At 44.6% G+C, this 17,057-nt stretch overlaps 1 protein-coding gene across 1 annotated transcript in view; it reads right to left on the bottom strand.

The window, feature by feature from the left end:
* fbn2a (fibrillin 2a) overlaps positions 1 to 17,057 on the bottom strand; it is a 217,767-nt gene that overhangs the window by 16,802 nt on the left and 183,908 nt on the right. Inside the window, exons 52-59 of the mRNA XM_031802448.1 lie at positions 16,277 to 16,402; positions 14,717 to 14,836; positions 14,031 to 14,153; positions 5,815 to 5,946; positions 4,811 to 4,936; positions 2,808 to 3,014; positions 693 to 818; positions 143 to 265 (exon numbers count right to left, since the gene is read on the bottom strand). Of these exons, the coding sequence (XP_031658308.1) occupies positions 143 to 265; positions 693 to 818; positions 2,808 to 3,014; positions 4,811 to 4,936; positions 5,815 to 5,946; positions 14,031 to 14,153; positions 14,717 to 14,836; positions 16,277 to 16,402 (1,083 nt within the window). The remainder of the gene's footprint in view (positions 1 to 142; positions 266 to 692; positions 819 to 2,807; positions 3,015 to 4,810; positions 4,937 to 5,814; positions 5,947 to 14,030; positions 14,154 to 14,716; positions 14,837 to 16,276; positions 16,403 to 17,057) is intronic.

Here is a 17,057-nt window from a genome sequence, read left to right as displayed (position 1 = left end):
TTGCAGCACAGAACACTCGGATCTAGGACCAGGCTATAACACCGCTAAGTAACCCTATCCAATCTAGAAATCCAGCAGACAGCCATCGAGCTAAAAAAAAAGACTGTTGCTTTGCATCATGGGAACTGTAGTTTCCCTGTACCTTTGCAGGTCCTGCCGTCTTCTTGGAGCACGTAACCACGGGGACAGGAGCAAGTGTAACTTCCCTCTGTGTTCTTACAGATGAAATTACACGGCTTGGGGGACATGACACACTCATCCAGATCTGACAGGAAGAGAACACAGAAGATCAACAGGGGAGGGAGGGTTATCATTTATCTATGATCTGATAGGTGAAAGGGGAAATGGTCAAATTAGTGACAACTTCAAAGAGGCAAGGAGAGAACTATGTATTTTCCATGTTTCCCAACACAGCCTTGGTATTGGAGTGCAATTTTGCTCCCGCCCTGCACTAAATCGCTGATACAACAAATCATAGATTTGGTTGCATTCACAATGGGCTTCAATCACGACCACTCACCAGGTTTTTAAAAACAGTCACAATGGGCCTCAATCACAACCACTCACCAGGTTTTTAAAAACAGTTACAAAGACCGTCAATCACAACCACTCAGTAGGTTTCACAACAGACTCCATGTCGAATCATAATACTGTTCTGACCAATAGAAGTGTAACAGTGGAATGTGCCTTACCCACGCAGGCCGTTCCAGTGATGGTGGAGGTGTAGCCCAGTTTGCAGTGGCATCGGTAGGATCCCATGGTGTTGATGCAGCGTCCATTCTTACACGTGTCAGGGATTACCTTACACTCGTCTATATCTGTAGGACAAAAGACAGAGAGCACAGGGCCATTCAGAGAAGACGGGACCATTTAGAGAAGACGGGACCATTCAGAGAAGACGGGACCATTAAGAGAAGACGGGGCCATTCAGAGAAGACGAGACCATTCAGAGAAGACGGGACCATTCATAGAAGACGGGACCATTCAGAGAAGACGAGACCATTCAGAGAAGACGAGACCATTCAGAGAAGACGGGACCATTCAGAGAAGACGGGACCATTCAGAGAATACGGGACCATTCAGAGAAGACGGGGCCATTCAGAGAAGACGGGGCCATTCAGAGAAGACGAGACCATTCAGAGAAGACGGGACCATTCAGAGAAGACGGGACCATTCAGAGAAGACGGGACCATTCAGAGAAGACGGGACCATTCAGAGAAGACGAGACCATTCAGAGAAGACGGGACCATTCAGAGAAGACGGGGCCATTCAGAGAAGACGGGACCATTCAGAGAAGACGGGACCATTCAGAGAAGACGGGACCCTTCAGAGAAGACGGGACCATTCAGAGAAGACGGGGCCATTCAGAGAAGACGAGACCATTCAGAGAAGACGGGGCCATTCAGAGAATACGGGACCATTCAGAGAAGACGGGACCATTCAGAGAAGACGGGACCATTCAGAGAAGACGGGACCATTCAGAGAAGACGAGACCATTCAGAGAAGACGGGACCATTCAGAGAAGACGGGGCCATTCAGAGAAGACGGGACCATTCAGAGAAGACGGGACCATTCAGAGAAGACGGGGCCATTCAGAGAAGACGAGACCATTCAGAGAAGACGAGACCATTCAGAGAAGACGAGACCATTCAGAGAAGACGGGACCATTCAGGATTCAGCTGAATAATAAATATACCCATAGTCTAAAGCAGGGGGTGACAATTAGATTCAGCCATGGGGTAATTATTTTCTGAATGGATGGTCATAGGGCCCGAAACACATTTGTACACTGCAAATTGAGTGGAAGTAAGCCCAAACAGATATTGTTTTGGACAATAACATAATAATTTCATACCTTGATTACATTGAGACATGATCACTTCTCTATTGATTTGTGGTAATACTTGGGAACAGATTTCCTAAATCAAAACCATTTAGGCGGGCCAGGCGCAGTGCACGCTAACCAAGGTCGCCAGGTGCACGGTGTTTCCTCCGGCACATTGGTGCGGCTGGCTTCCGGGTTGGATGCGCACTGTGTTAAGAAGCAGTGCGGCTTGGTTGGGTTGTGTTTCGGAGGACGAATGGCTTTCGACCTTCGTCTCCCCCGAGCCCGTAAGGGAGTTGTAGCGATGAGATAAGACAGTAGCTACTAACAATTGGATACCATGAAATTTGGGAGAAAAGGGGGTAAAAAAATAAATAATAATAATATATATTTTAAAACATTTAGAAAATTTAAAAAATGACACTGAAAAAGTTGCGTGGCCATCGCCTATAGGGTCAATTTAATTGGCTTGTCCCATGTATAATTTCTTGTTTTCCGATTGCTAATCTTGATTCAATTCAAGGGTTTATTAGGTTTGCTAGGTTACTCTTGCATTCTAGTGGACAACCCGATAGAAAAAAAACTAGCATGAATTACAAGTTGACACTCTCAAAATAATACTGAAACACTCGTCCTGACCTCTTGCTTAGGGCGAGGTGACATTCCTTTCACTGGATCATTCCTTGAACTTATATGTAGTAATTGCTACATCTTGCCTTTTGAATAGTTGGATGGGCATTTTGCCATATCGCTTACACCTATCCTATCATTTCAGATCTACACTCTAGTGCCTAGAGGAAGGGAATAATGGCCTATTTGGAATGATTTGAAAAGCCTAGAAGAAACTATTGACCACCTGACTGAAAGCCATACACATTTAACCTGTAACTCAAGCCTTATCATCAAGGCACTTCTGCCTACAGGCACTTCCACTGTTCAACCCTTTTCATGCTCTATAACTCCAAACCCTTTGACCTCTCACCCATGCCGTCGGTGGCGTATCCCGGGCCGTGGGGACAGAGCTTCCTGTAGCCTGCCGTGCCAGCCAGGGGACAGAGCTCACACTGGTTACCCCAGCCGCGGCCGCCGTCACAGCAGCACTGGGACTTGGTGGTGGGGGTCCGGCTGCTGGAAGACATCTGGCACATAGTCATGAGCACCTCGGTAAAGCAGAAGCCCTCCCTGTAGTCTAGAGAGAGGGGCAGAACAGACAGACTGCATCTATACACTGAGTGTACAAAACATTAAGAACACCTCTTTCTATGACATAGGCTGATCAGGTGAAAGCTATGATCCCTTATTGATGGCACTTGTTAAATCCATTGAATGAGTCCAGAGGAAGTGGAGGAGACAGGTGAAAGAAGGATGTTTAAGGCTTGAGACAATTGAAACATGGAGTGTTTCCCGGGTGAACGGGCAAGACAAAATATTTAAGTGCCTTTGAACGGGGTATGGTAGCACTGTAGGTGGCAGTCACACCGGTTTGTGTGTGTCAAAAACTGCAACGCTGCTGGGCTTTTCACGCTCAACAGTTTCTCCTGTGTGTATCTAGAATGGTCCACCACCCAAAGGACATCCAGCCAACTTGACAAAACTGTGGGAAGCATTGGAGTCAACATGGGACAGCATCCCTGTGGAACGCTTTCAACACCTTGTAGAGTCCATGCCCCGACAAATTGAGGCTGTTGTGAGAGGGGGGGGGGGGGTACTCAATATTATAAATGTGTCCTTAATATTTTGTACACTCAGTGAAAATAAAATAAAATGATACTGGTCACATACACATGGTTAGCAGATGTTAATACGAGTGTATTGAAATGCTAATTTCCTCTTTATATACATATATATATATATATATATTGGGGTATTTTTGAAACTTTATTGAGGCACTTAACAAATATATTTACAGTATAAAGCCCTTCTTAAATCAGCTGATGTCACAAAGGGCTGTACAGAAACCCAGCAAGCCAACAGCAAGCAAACAGCAAGCCAACAGCAAGCAAACAGCAAGCAAACAGCAAGCCAACAGCAAGCCAACAGCAAGCCAACAGCAAGCCAACAGCAAGCAAACAGCAAGCAAACAGCAAGCCAACAGCAAGCAAACAGCAAGCCAACAGCAAGCAAACAGCAAGCAAACAGCAAGCAAACAGCAAGCCAACAGCAAGCCAACAGCAAGCAAACAGCAAGCAAACAGCAAGCAAACAGCAAGCCAACAGCAAGCCAACAGCAAGCCAACAGCAAGCCAACAGCAAGCAAACAGCAAGCCAACAGCAAGCAAACAGCAAGCCAACAGCAAGCAAACAGCAAGCCAACAGCAAGCCAACAGCAAGCCAACAGCAAGCCAACAGCAAGCAAACAGCAAGCCAACAGCAAGCAAACAGCAAGCCTACAGCAAGCAAACAGCAAGCCTACAGCAAGCAAACAGCAAGCAATGCAGGTGTTATGAAACAGAGTGGGGAGACAGATAAGTGGGAGAGACAGAAAGGACGTTGTGGGGGATTGACGGCTGTTTTCCCGGTGAGGGAAGACTATGGTTGAGAGCAACCGGGAACGTTGACGTTAGAACACAGGCTCTATACAGAACAGACAGACATTTAAACAAGTCATTCAACACATTACACATGAAAAGAAGAACAGGCGTTTGTAAGACATTTTTTAATCTCTATACAGAACAGACAGACATTTAAACAAGTCATTCATCACATTACACATGAAAAAATGAACAGGCGTTTGAAAGACATTTTTAAATCTCTTTTTTTTTTTTTCTCCATTTACATAAAAAACACACACACACACACACACACACACACACACACACACACACACACACACACACACACACACACACACACACACACACACACACACACACACACACACACACACACACACACACACACACACACACACACACACACACACACACACACACACACACACACACACAGTAGGAGTGTGTTCCGGAGGAGTGTGTTGGATTCTTACCGAGACACTGTGTCCGTGTAGAGTCAGACTCATATCCGCCTCCACACTCGCATATGTAGCTGCCTATCGTGTTGATACAACGACCATTCTCACAGATGCCCGGCTTGCTACGACACTCATTCTCATCTGAATGGAGAAACAGAGCAAGAGAGAGATACAGAGGGAGGGATACAAGGGAGGTGAGAATGTGATGGAGAGAGAGAGAGAGACAGAGGGAGGGATACAAGGGAGGTGAGAATGTGATGGAGAGAGAGAGAGAGAGACAGAGGGAGGGATACAAGGGAGGTGAGAATGTGATGGAGAGAGAGAGAGAGACAGAGGGAGGGATACAAGGGAGGTGAGAATGTGATGGAGAGAGAGAGACAGAGGGAGGGATACAAGGGAGGTGAGAATGTGATGGAGAGAGAGAGTAAAAGATGAAAGGGGTTAGAGAGGGAAAGAGAAATAGAAAGTTAAAGATTCAGTAGAAGGAGGGGCGATATATGTTTAAAATCAAACTTTGCATTTCCCCTCCAAAAAATATGCAATCTCACATCCCACTAGTCAAAAAACTGGTTGAATTAACATTCTTCCCACATTATTTCAACCCATCTATGCGATGGCGTTGAATCAACGTGGAAAACGGATTAAATTTGCTACATTTTTCACCCAACTTTTAACCTAAATCCAATGACATTGATTTTACGTTGAATTCGCGCTAGTTGAAAATTCAACCAAATGTACTACATCAAAAAATGAAACATTGAACTGACATCTGTGCCCCAGTGGGATCAGTCTTGAACAGTCCTATCAACGACCACAGTGAAATGGGAACACGTCACTGTTGAACAGTCCTATCAATGACCACAGTGAAATGGGAACACGTCACTGTTGAACAGTCCTATCAACGACCACAGTGAAATGGGAACACGTCACTGTTGAACAGTCCTATCAACGACCACAGTGAAACGGGAACACGTCACTGTTGAACAGTCCTATCAATGTACTGTAGACCCTTTCCTTACCCTCGCACACTTCGTTGTCCAGGCGCCGCACCATCCCCGGCGGGCACACACACATGAAGGTGCCGATGAGGTTCTTGCAGGTCATGCCTCTGGACTCACAGTCGTGGAGCCCCTCGGAACACTCATCCAGATCTGAGGAAATGATAGCAAAGTACTTTTGTATTAAAGAAAGATGTTCTTTAGTGAGTACGAACGATTTTTCTAAGCCTTGTCTGTAGACTTAATGTTCATCTGAAATTACAAATGTACCTCGTGTTATACAGTGCCTTCAGAAACGATTCGCACCCAATGGGCTCTATTTTCGGCTGGCGTTAAGACGAAGCTAGTGTCAAACGCACGTTTGTTTGTAATTTCGTTATGTAAAACCTGCCACACTGGCATTTTTGAAGACATAACGCAGCAATTTACCTGTCTTATATCAGCTGGCTTGAGCTCACATGGGCGAGGTGGAAATATTTGAGGTGTGTCCTTAAAAACATGATCCAGTGCTAATTTCCAGCAGTGCTGATGGGGATATTTAAGATCAACCAAAAGCTGGTTTTAGCAGTAACGCAGATGGGTTATGGCATGAATTTAGACAGTGGAAACGCAGTCTATCCAGCCGTGACACTGCCCATATGAACATGGAATAAGAGTAGCCTAAAGAGCTTTTGGTGCCTGAATACTTCCTATTTAGATATAAAAAAAAAATTAAATGTTAAAATTTTTAAAAATAAAAAATCAAGCATAGCATCCCTTCCTCTCACTGAAGGCTGTTCTTTGTCTGCCCAATGCAATCGCGATTTAGTCAAGACTTTCGATAAAGGGTTTGGCTCCTGAGACCGCTTGGAAAATCAATCTTAATCACTAAAGCTTTATTAAAAGCTTAAAGTTTGAGTTTGAGTAAACCAGTGAGCTAACATTCCCTTTTAATCTAAGCATTGTAGACAGGCCCACATTATTTTAGCCATGCGCAGATCCCATTTTGGACATGCGAAAGAAAAAACCTTCCATGATGTACAGTAGGCTACGTGCCCATCATGAAACGAGAAGATGAGTACCTCGGTGAATACTGGTGACCCTTGTATTTAGAAGTTCTCTGTAACCTGTAAAAAAAAATAGTTTTCCATTTCATATGGTAAAAAAACTCAAGCTCTCCCTTAAGCATTCTATAACCAAAGGTTGGTTCGACATGCCTCTTATTTATCCAGGAGATTTTATCATCTCATTACATTTGACTTGTTGTTTAGCTAAAAAAAAAAAAAAATGTTTGTTTTTCATTTAAGTTTATTACAACCGAACTTATTAGAATGATTCACGTTGCGTGTTTGCAATGCAACTTCTGGAGACGAGAAAACACGATTTTAACTGTAAGATGGTTCCAATTATGTTCAATAAAAAAACACAGGCCTATTTGAAAGCAGTAAAACGGTGAGTGGACATTCTCCCGTTGGTATTTATATTGGATCTTTGTCCAGCTACTGTGAAAGGTTTGGATGTGTGTAAAAACCCACCATAGTCTGCGTTGTTTTAATATTATATGCCCACAGGGAGAAATGATGGGGAAACAAAGCTGTTGTTTTGTATAAAGTACTGTGAGATGACCTCAACTCTTTTGTTTGTTTGTTGGTATCATCTGCGGGATGTGAAATCAGTTGTGGAGGCTAAAAGGGTACAATGTGATGACCCTATTATAGATGAAGAGGGCATTTGTTCTAAATGAACACCTTAAAAAAAGAATACGTCTCCTGGGGCTGATGACACATACAGTACCAGTCAAAAGTGTGGACACACCTACTCAATTCAAGGGTTTTTTCTTTATTTCTTTAAATTTTCTACATTGTAGAATAATAGTGAAGACATTAAAACTATGAAATAACACATATGGAATCATGTAGTAACCAAAAAAAACGTGTTGACTAAGGTCTTTGTATAATCTGTAATTTGTTGTATCCACTAGCATATGTTATCATTGTCTGTTGGTACACTTCTTGTATGTGTACTGGTGTTTCTACAATAAAATACATTTAAAAAGAATAATTAATTAATAATAATAATTCTTATTAATAATTCTAATAATTAATAATACAAAAATGAAGAAGGAAATAAATATTTAAAAAATCTAAACTATATACAAGGAGTACCGGTATCAAGTCAATGTGCAGGGGAACGAAGTAGTGGAGGTAATATGTACATGTAGAAAAGTACCTAGGCAATCAGGATAGATAGTAAACAGAGCAGCAGCAGCGTTTGTGAAGAGTGTGTAGAGTGTGAAGAGTGTGAAGAGTGTGTAGAGTGTGAAGAGTGTGAAGAGTGTAAAGGGTGTGAAGAGTGTGTAGAGTGTGTAGAGTGTGAAGAGTGTGAAGAGTGTAAAGGGTGTGAAGAGTGTGTAGAGTGTGTAGAGTGTGTAGAGTGTGTAGAGTGTGAAGAGTGTGAAGTGTGTGTAAGCGTGTGAAGAGTGTGTAGAGTGTGAAGAGTGTGAAGAGTGTGTAGAGTGTGAAGCGTGTGTAGAGTGTGAAGTGTGTGTAAGCGTGTGAAGAGTGTGAAGAGTGTGTAGAGTGTGTAGAGTGTGAAGAGTGTGAAGAGTATTTATGCTGCAGTAGTTTATGTGTCGGGGGGCTGGGGTCAGTTTGTTATATCTGGAGTACTTCTCCTGTCCTATTCGGTTTCCTGTGTGAATCTAAGTGTGCGTTCTCTAATTCTCTCCTTCTCTCTTTCTTTCTCTCTCTCAGAGGACCTGAGCCCTAGGACCATGCCCCAGGACTACCTGACATGATGACTCCTTGCTGTCCCCAGTCCACCTGGCCATGCTGCTGTTCCAGTTTCAACTGACCTGAGCCCTAGGACCATGCCCCAGGACTACCTGACATGATGACTCCTTGCTGTCCCCAGTCCACCTGGCCATGCTGCTGCTCCAGTTTCAACTTCCACCTGACTGTGCTGCTGCTCTAGTTTCAACTGTTCTGCCTTATTATTATTCGACCATGCTGGTCATTTATGAACATTTGAACATCTTGGCCATGTTCTGTTATAATCTCCACCCGGCACAGCCAGAAGAGGACTGGCCACCCCACATAGCCTGGTTCCTCTCTAGGTTTCTTCCTAGGTATTGGCCTTTCTAGGGAGTTTTTCCTAGCCACCGTGCTTCTACACCTGCATTGCTTGCTGTTTGGGGTTTTAGGCTGGGTTTCTGTACAGCACTTTGAGATATCAGCTGATGTACGAAGGGCTATATAAAATACATTTGATTTGATTTGATTTGAAGAGTGTGAAGCGTGTGAAGTGTGTGAAGGGTGTGAAGAGTGTGTAGAGTGTGAAGAGTGTGAAGAGTGTGAAGGGTGTGAAGAGTGTGAAGAGTGTGAAGGGTGTGAAGAGTGTGTAGAGTGTGAAGAGTGTGAAGGGTGTGAAGGGTGTGAAAAGTGTGAAGAGTGTGAAGAGTGTGTAGAGTGTGAAGAGTGTGAAGGGTGTATAGAGTGTGTAGAGTGTGAAGAGTGTTTAGAGTGTGAAGAGTGTAAAGGGTGTGAAGAGTGTGTAGAGTGTGTAGAGTGTGTAGAGTGTGAAGAGTGTGAAGAGTGTGTAGAGTGTGAAGCGTGTGAAGCGTGTGAAGTGTGTGTAAGCGTGTGAAGAGTGTGTAGAGTGTGAAGAGTGTGAAGAGTGTGTAGAGTGTGAAGAGTGTGTAGAGTGTGAAGTGTGTGTAAGCGTGTGAAGAGTGTGAAGAGTGTGTAGAGTGTGTAGAGTGTGAAGAGTGTATAGATTGTGAAGAGTGTGAAAAGTGTGTAGAGTGTGTAGAGTGTGAAGAGTGTAAAGGGTGTGAAGAGTGTGTAGAGTGTGTAGAGTGTGAAGAGTGTGTAGAGTGTGAAGAGTGTGAAGAGTGTGTAGAGTGTGTAGAGTGTGAAGAGTGTGTAGAGTGTGTAGAGTGTGAAGAGTGTGAAGAGTGTAAAGGGTGTGTAGAGTGTGTAGAGTGTGTAGAGTGTGAAGAGTGTGTAGAGTGTGAAGAGTGTGAAGAGTGTGAAGTGTGTGTAAGCGTGTGAAGAGTGTGTAGAGTGTGAAGAGTGTGAAGAGTGTGTAGAGTGTGAAGAGTGTGTAGAGTGTGAAGTGTGTGTAAGCGTGTGAAGAGTGTGTAGAGTGTGTAGAGTGTGAAGAGTGTTTAGATTGTGAAGAGTGTGAAGATTGTGTAGAGTGTGTAGAGTGTGAAGAGTGTGAAGAGTGTAAAGGGTGTGAAGAGTGTGTAGAGTGTGTAGAGTGTGAAGAGTGTGTAGAGTGTGTAGAGTGTGAAGAGTGTGAAAAGTGTGTAGAGTGTGTAGAGTGTGTAGAGTGTGAAGAGTGTGAAGAGTGTGTAGAGTGTGTAGAGTGTGTAGAGTGTGAAGAGTGTGTAGAGTGTGTAGAGTGTGTAGAGTGTGAAGAGTGTGAAAAGTGTGTAGAGTGTGTAGAGTGTGAAGTGTGTGTAAGCGTGTGAAGAGTGTGAAGAGTGTGTAGAGTGTGTAGAGTGTGTAGAGTGTGAAGAGTGTGTAGAGTGTGAAGAGTGTGTAAGCGTGTGAAGAGTGTGAAGAGTGTGAAAAGTGTGTAGGGTGTGTAGAGTGTGTAGAGTGTGAAGGGTGTGTAGAGTGTGTAGAGTGTGTAGAGTGTGTAGAGTGTGTAGAGTGTGAAGAGTGTGTAAGCGCGTCCGTCCGTGTGTGTATGCCCAGTGCCTGGGCTTACCTCCGCTGTACCCGCACCCCACCATACCCCTGTCTGCGCATTATGCCCTGAATATATTCTACCATGCCCAGAAACCTGCTCCTCTTATTCTCTGTCCCCAACGCTCTAGGCGACCAGTTTTGATAGCCTTTAGCCGCACCCTCATACTACTCCTTCTCTGTTCCGCGGGTGATGTGGAGGTAAACCCAGGCCCTGCATGTCCCCAGGCACCCTCATTTGTTGACTTCTGTGATCGAAAAAGCCTTGGTTTCATGCATGTCAACATCAGAAGCCTCCTCCCTAAGTTTGTTTTACTCACTGCTTTAGCACACTCTGCTAACCCTGATGTCCTTGCTGTGTCTGAATCCTGGCTCAGGAAGGCCACCAAAAATTCAGAGATTTCCATACCCAACTATAACATCTTCAGTCAAGATAGAACTGCCAAAGGGGGCGGAGTTGCAGTTTACTGCAGAGATAGCCTGCAAAGTAATGTCATACTTTCCAGGTCCATACCCAAACAGTTCGAACTACTAATTTTGAAAATTACTCTCTCCAGAAATAAGTCTCTCACGGTTGCCGCCTGCTACCGACCCCCCTCAGCACCCAGCTGTGCCCTGGACACCATTTGTGAATTGATCGCCCCCCATCTAGCTTCAGAGTTTGTTCTGTTAGGTGACCTAAACTGGGATATGCTTAACACCTCGCCAGTCCTACAATCTAAGCTAGATGCCCTCAATCTCACACAAATCATCAAGGAACCCACCAGGTACAACCCTAACTCTGTAAACAAGGGCACCCTCATAGACGTCATCCTGACCAACTGGCCCTCCAAATACACCTCCGCTGTCTTCAACCAGGATGTCAGCGATCACTGCCTCATTGCCTGTATCCGCTACGGAGCCGCAGTCAAACGACCACCCCTCATCACTGTCAAACGCTCCCTAAAACACTTCTGTGAGCAGACCTTTCTAATCGACCTGGCCCGGGTATCCTGGAAGGACATTGACCTCATCCCGTCAGTTGAGGACGCCTGGTCATTCTTCAAAAGTAACTTCCTCACCATTTTAGATAAGCATGCTCCGTTCAAAAAATGCATAACTAAGAACAGATACAACCCTTGGTTCACCCCAGACCTGACTGCCCTCGACCAGCACAAAAACATCCTGTGGCGGACTGCAATAGCATCGAATAGTCCCCGTGATATGCAACTGTTCAGGGAAGTCCGGAACCAATACACGCAGTCAGTCAGGAAAGCTAAGGCCAGCTTCTTCAGGCAGAAGTTTGCATCCTGTAGCTCCAACTCCAAAAAGTTCTGGGACACCGTGAAGTCCATGGAGAACAAGAGCACCTCCTCCCAGCTGCCCACTGCACTGAGGCTAGGTAACACGGTCACCACTGATAAATCCATGATTATCGAAAACTTCAATAAGCATTTCTCAACGGCTGGCCATGCCTTCCGCCTGGCTACTTCAACCTCGGCCAACAGCTCCGCCCCCCCCCGCAGCTCCTCGCCCAAGCCTCTCCAGGTTCTCCTTTAACCAAATCCAGATAGCAGATGTTCTGAAAGAGCTGCAAAACCTGGACCCGTACAAATCAGCTGGGCTTGACAATCTGGACCCTCTATTTCTGAAACTATCTGCCACCATTGTCGCAACCCCTATTACCAGCCTGTTCAACCTCTCTTTCATATCGTCTGAGATCCCCAAAGATTGGAAAGCTGCCGCAGTCATCCCCCTCTTCAAAGGGGGAGACACCCTGGACCCAAACTGTTACAGACCTATATCCATCCTGCCCTGCCTATCTAAGGTCTTCGAAAGCCAAGTCAACAAACAGGTCACTGACCATCTCGAATCCCACCGCACCTTCTCCGCTGTGCAATCTGGTTTCCGAGCCGGTCATGGGTGCACCTCAGCCACACTCAAGGTACTCAACGATATCATAACCGCCATCGATAAAAGACAGTACTGTGCAGCCGTCTTCATCGACCTTGCCAAGGCTTTCGACTCTGTCAATCACCATATTCTTATCGGCAGACTCAGGGGCCTCGGTTTTTCGGATGACTGCCTTGCCTGGTTCACCAATTACTTTGCAGACAGAGTTCAGTGCGTCAAATCGGAGGGCATGCTGTCTGGTCCTCTGGCAGTCTCTATGGGGGTGCCACAGGGTTCAATTCTCGGGCCGACTCTTTTCTCTGTGTATATCAATGATGTTGCTCTTGCTGCGGGCGATTCCCTGATCCACCTCTACGCAGACGACACCATTCTATATACCTTCGGCCCGTCTTTGGACACTGTGCTATCTAACCTCCAAACAAGCTTCAATGCCATACAACACTCCTTCCGTGGCCTCCAACTGCTCTTAAACGCTAGTAAAACCAAATGCATGCTTTTCAACCGGTCGCTGCCTGCACCCGCATGCCCGACTAGCATCACCACCCTGGATGGTTCCGACCTAGAATATGTGGACGTCTATAAGTACCTAGGTGTCTGGCTAGACTGCAAACTCTCCTTCCAGACTCATATCAAACATCTCCAATCGAAAATCAAATCAAGAGTCGGCTTTCTATTCCGCAACAAAGCCTCCTTCACTCACGTCGCCAAGCTTACCCTAGTAAAACTGACTATCCTACCGATCCTCAACTTCGGCGATGTCATCTACAAAATGGCTTCCAACACTCTACTCAGCAAACTGGATGCAGTCTATCACAGTGCCATCCGTTTCGTCACTAAAGCACCTTATACCACCCACCACTGCGACTTGTATGCTCTAGTCGGCTGGCCCTCGCTACATATTCGTCGCCAGACCCACTGGCTCCAGGTCATCTACAAGTCCATGCTAGGTAAAGCTCCGCCTTATCTCAGCTCACTGGTCACGATGGCAACACCCATCCGTAGCACGCGCTCCAGCAGGTGTATCTCACTGATCATCCCTAAAGCCAACACCTCATTTGGCCGCCTTTCGTTCCAGTACTCTGCTGCCTGTGACTGGAACGAATTGCAAAAATCGCTGAAGTTGGAGACTTTTATCTCCCTCACCAACTTCAAACATCAGCTATCTGAGCAGATAACCGATCGCTGCAGCTGTACATAGTCTATTGGTAAATAGCCCACCCTTTTTCACCTACCTCATCCCCATACTGTTTTTATTTATTTACTTTTCTGCTCTTTTGCACACCAATATCTCTACCTGTACATGACAATCTGATCATTCTTCACTCCAGTGTTAATCTGCAAAATTGTAATTATTTGCCTACCTCCTCATGCCTTTTGCACACATTGTATATAGACTCCCCCTTTGGTTTCTACTGTGTTATTGACTTGTTAATTGTTTACTCCATGTGTAACTCTTTGTTGTCTGCTCACACTGCTATGCTTTATCTTGGCCAGGTCGCAGTTGCAAATGAGAACTTGTTCTCAACTAGCCTACCTGGTTAAATAAAGGTGAAATAAAAAAATAAAAAAAATGTGTTTTGGGAGTTAGCGTGACTCGTCATTTGGTTGAACTATCCCATCAGGGTGAAGAGTAATAATGTGTGTAAGTGTGTAGCGTGTGCATCTCACCCTGGCACATCCTCTGGTTCTCTCTCAGAGTGTAGCCACCGGGACACATGCACTCGTATCCTCCGAAGGTGTTGATGCAGCGGAATGCACACAGTAGGGGGCTGATTGCACACTCGTTGACGTCTGACCCAGAGAACGGGACGTAGACAGACAGAGAGACAGACAGAGGACAACACGAGCAGTCAAAATCGATATCCCATGAACCACGCGCGCACGCACGCACACAACACAGCACAACCTTCAGGCAAATAATCAGTCTCATTTGAACATTTCTGCATTTAAATTGGCATCCTGCCTTCAATACATCCAGCACATATTTATATATTCATATATTCATATATTCATATATTCATATATTTATATATTCATATATTCATATATTTATATATTCATATATTTATATCCATATGGTTTAACTTTCCTACTGAACATTTCACACTAGCTTAATATAATATTAATATGTTCCATTTGCAATTAAACACGTTTGCCAATGTTAAGATCATGATTTTATTCGATTTTCAATATACTAAAACTCGGAAAATAAAAGTCTATAAAACATTTTTTTAAATACTGAATCACATACTTGATGAAAACGTGTTTAAATTACAATGACTGCAACACAATACTAAAGAAATAAATCTCCACCACATTGACAACATGTCCAGTAGGTTTCCACTTCCACCCACCTTCACAGGTCATCATGGGGCCTGGCTCAAAGCCCTCCTCACAGTTACACTCGAACCCTCCAATCACGTTAGAGCACGTCCCGTTGCCACATAGGCTCCCCACCAAACACTCGTCAACATCTGGTCAGGACCACACGGTTGGACAATTAACCAAACTGTAACTGGACTAGTCAAGTATAAGATTACAGTAGAATTTCCAGATCACAGTATCGTTTATTGTAGTTTATGGGGCAGTTATCCAGACATAGATTAATATTAAGGAGATTCTCCATTGACCATGTTTTCCAGTCCAATACTAGGTTTAATATGTGTCTGGGAAACCAGTTATTTAGATGCATGAACCTTATTGTTTGGTCAACTCCATACGTTTTCTTCAGTATAGACGCTATGAGATGGCACAGTACAGAGGAGGTATGTCAAGGTTTAGTGGCGTTAGAGGACACAGTGCATTCTGGTGTAGTAGAGTGTTTCCTCTGTATAGCTCCTATATGAGCACCACCTGGTAGAGCCTGTCTTATATGAGCACCACCTGGTAGAGCCTGACTTATTTGAGCACCACCTGGTAGAGCCTGTCTTATATGAGCACCTATGAGCACCACCTGGTAGAGCATGTCTTATTTGAGCACCACCTGGTAGAGCCTGTCTTATTTGAGCACCACCTGGTAGAGCCTGTCCTATATGAGCACCACCTGGTAGAGCCTGTCCTATATGAGCACCATCTGGTAGAGCCTGTCTTATTTGAGCACCACCTGGTAAAGCCTGTCCTACATGAGCACCATCTGGTAGAGCCTGTCCTATATGAGCACCACCTGGTAGAGCCTGTCCTATATGAGCGCCACCTGGTAGAGCCTGTCCTATATGAGCACCACCTGGTATAGCCTGTCCTATATGAGCACCACCTGATAGAGCCTGTCCTATATGAGCACTGACCTGGTAGAGCCTGTCCTATATGAGCACCATCTGGTAGAGCCTGTCCTATATGAGTACCGACCTGGTAGAGCCTGTCCTATATGAGTACCACCTGGTAGAGCCTGTCCTATATGAGCACCACCTGGTAGAGCCTGTCCTATATGAGCACCACCTGGTAGAGCCTGTCCTATATGAGCACCACCTGGTAGAGCCTGTCCTATATGAGCACCACCTGATAGAGCCTGTCCTATATGAGCACCACCTGGTAGAGCCTGTCCTATATGAGCACTGACCTGGTAGAGCCTATCCTATATGAGCACCATCTGGTAGAGCCTGTCCTATATGAGCACCACCTGATAAAGCCTGTCCTATATGAGCACCACCTGGTAGAGCCTGTCCTATATGAGCACCACCTGTGTTGTATAGGGTTGTGTCTCACCCATGCAGTGTACCCCAGTGTAGTTGACTGTGGAACAGGTTTCCTGTTAACTCTATTGGGAGTTAATTCATATAGAATAGGTGTGTTGTGTAGGGGTGTGTCTCACCGATGCAGTTTACCCCAGTGTAGTTGACTGTGGAGCAGGTTTCCTGTTAACTCTATAGGCAGTTAATTCATTTAGAATAGGTGTGTTGTGTAGGGGTGAGTCTCACCGATGCAGTGTACTCCAGTGTAGTTGAGAGTGTAGCCTATTGGACACTCGCAGCGGAAGGAGCCGTCTGTGTTGATACAGTGTCCGTTGTTACAGATGCCTGGGTTCTCCACACACTCATTCAAGTCTGGAGATGTGCAATGTTAAGAGTATTATCCATCCCAACATCTATTCATTGTCGTTATAGATTAAATAATAGTTTTTTTTCTTCAAATCACATTCATGCTGTTTCATGTCATCTCATCAAAGGTTCAACACATTCCAAACCTTTACAGTGATATCATTCATTCCAAACCTTTAAAGTGGTATCAATCATTCCAAACCTTTACAGTGATATCATTCATTCCAAACCTTTACAGTGATATCATTCATTCCAAACCTTTACAGTGATATCATTCATTCCAAACCTTTACAGTGGTATCATTCATTCCAAACCTTTACAGTGATATCATTCATTCCAAACCTTTAAAGTGATATCATTCATTCCAAACCTTTACAGTGGTATCATTCATTCCAAACCTTTAAAGTGGTATCAATCATTCCAAACCTTTAAAGTGATATCATTCATTCCAAACCTTTACAGTGATATCATTCATTCCAAACCTTTACAGTGATATCATTCATTCCAAACCTTTACAGTGATATCATTCATTCCAAACCTTTACAGTGATATCATTCATTCCAAACCTTTACAGTGATATCATTCATTCCAAACCTTTACAGTGATATCATTCATTCCAAACCTTTACAGTGATATCATTCATTCCAAACCTTTACAGTGA

Source organism: Oncorhynchus kisutch, linkage group LG23 (assembly GCF_002021735.2).
Source record: "Oncorhynchus kisutch isolate 150728-3 linkage group LG23, Okis_V2, whole genome shotgun sequence".
Classification (NCBI taxonomy): domain Eukaryota; kingdom Metazoa; phylum Chordata; class Actinopteri; order Salmoniformes; family Salmonidae; genus Oncorhynchus; species Oncorhynchus kisutch.
Note: the sequence above shows the minus strand (reverse complement) of the source record. Positions and strands in the feature narration are given on the sequence as shown.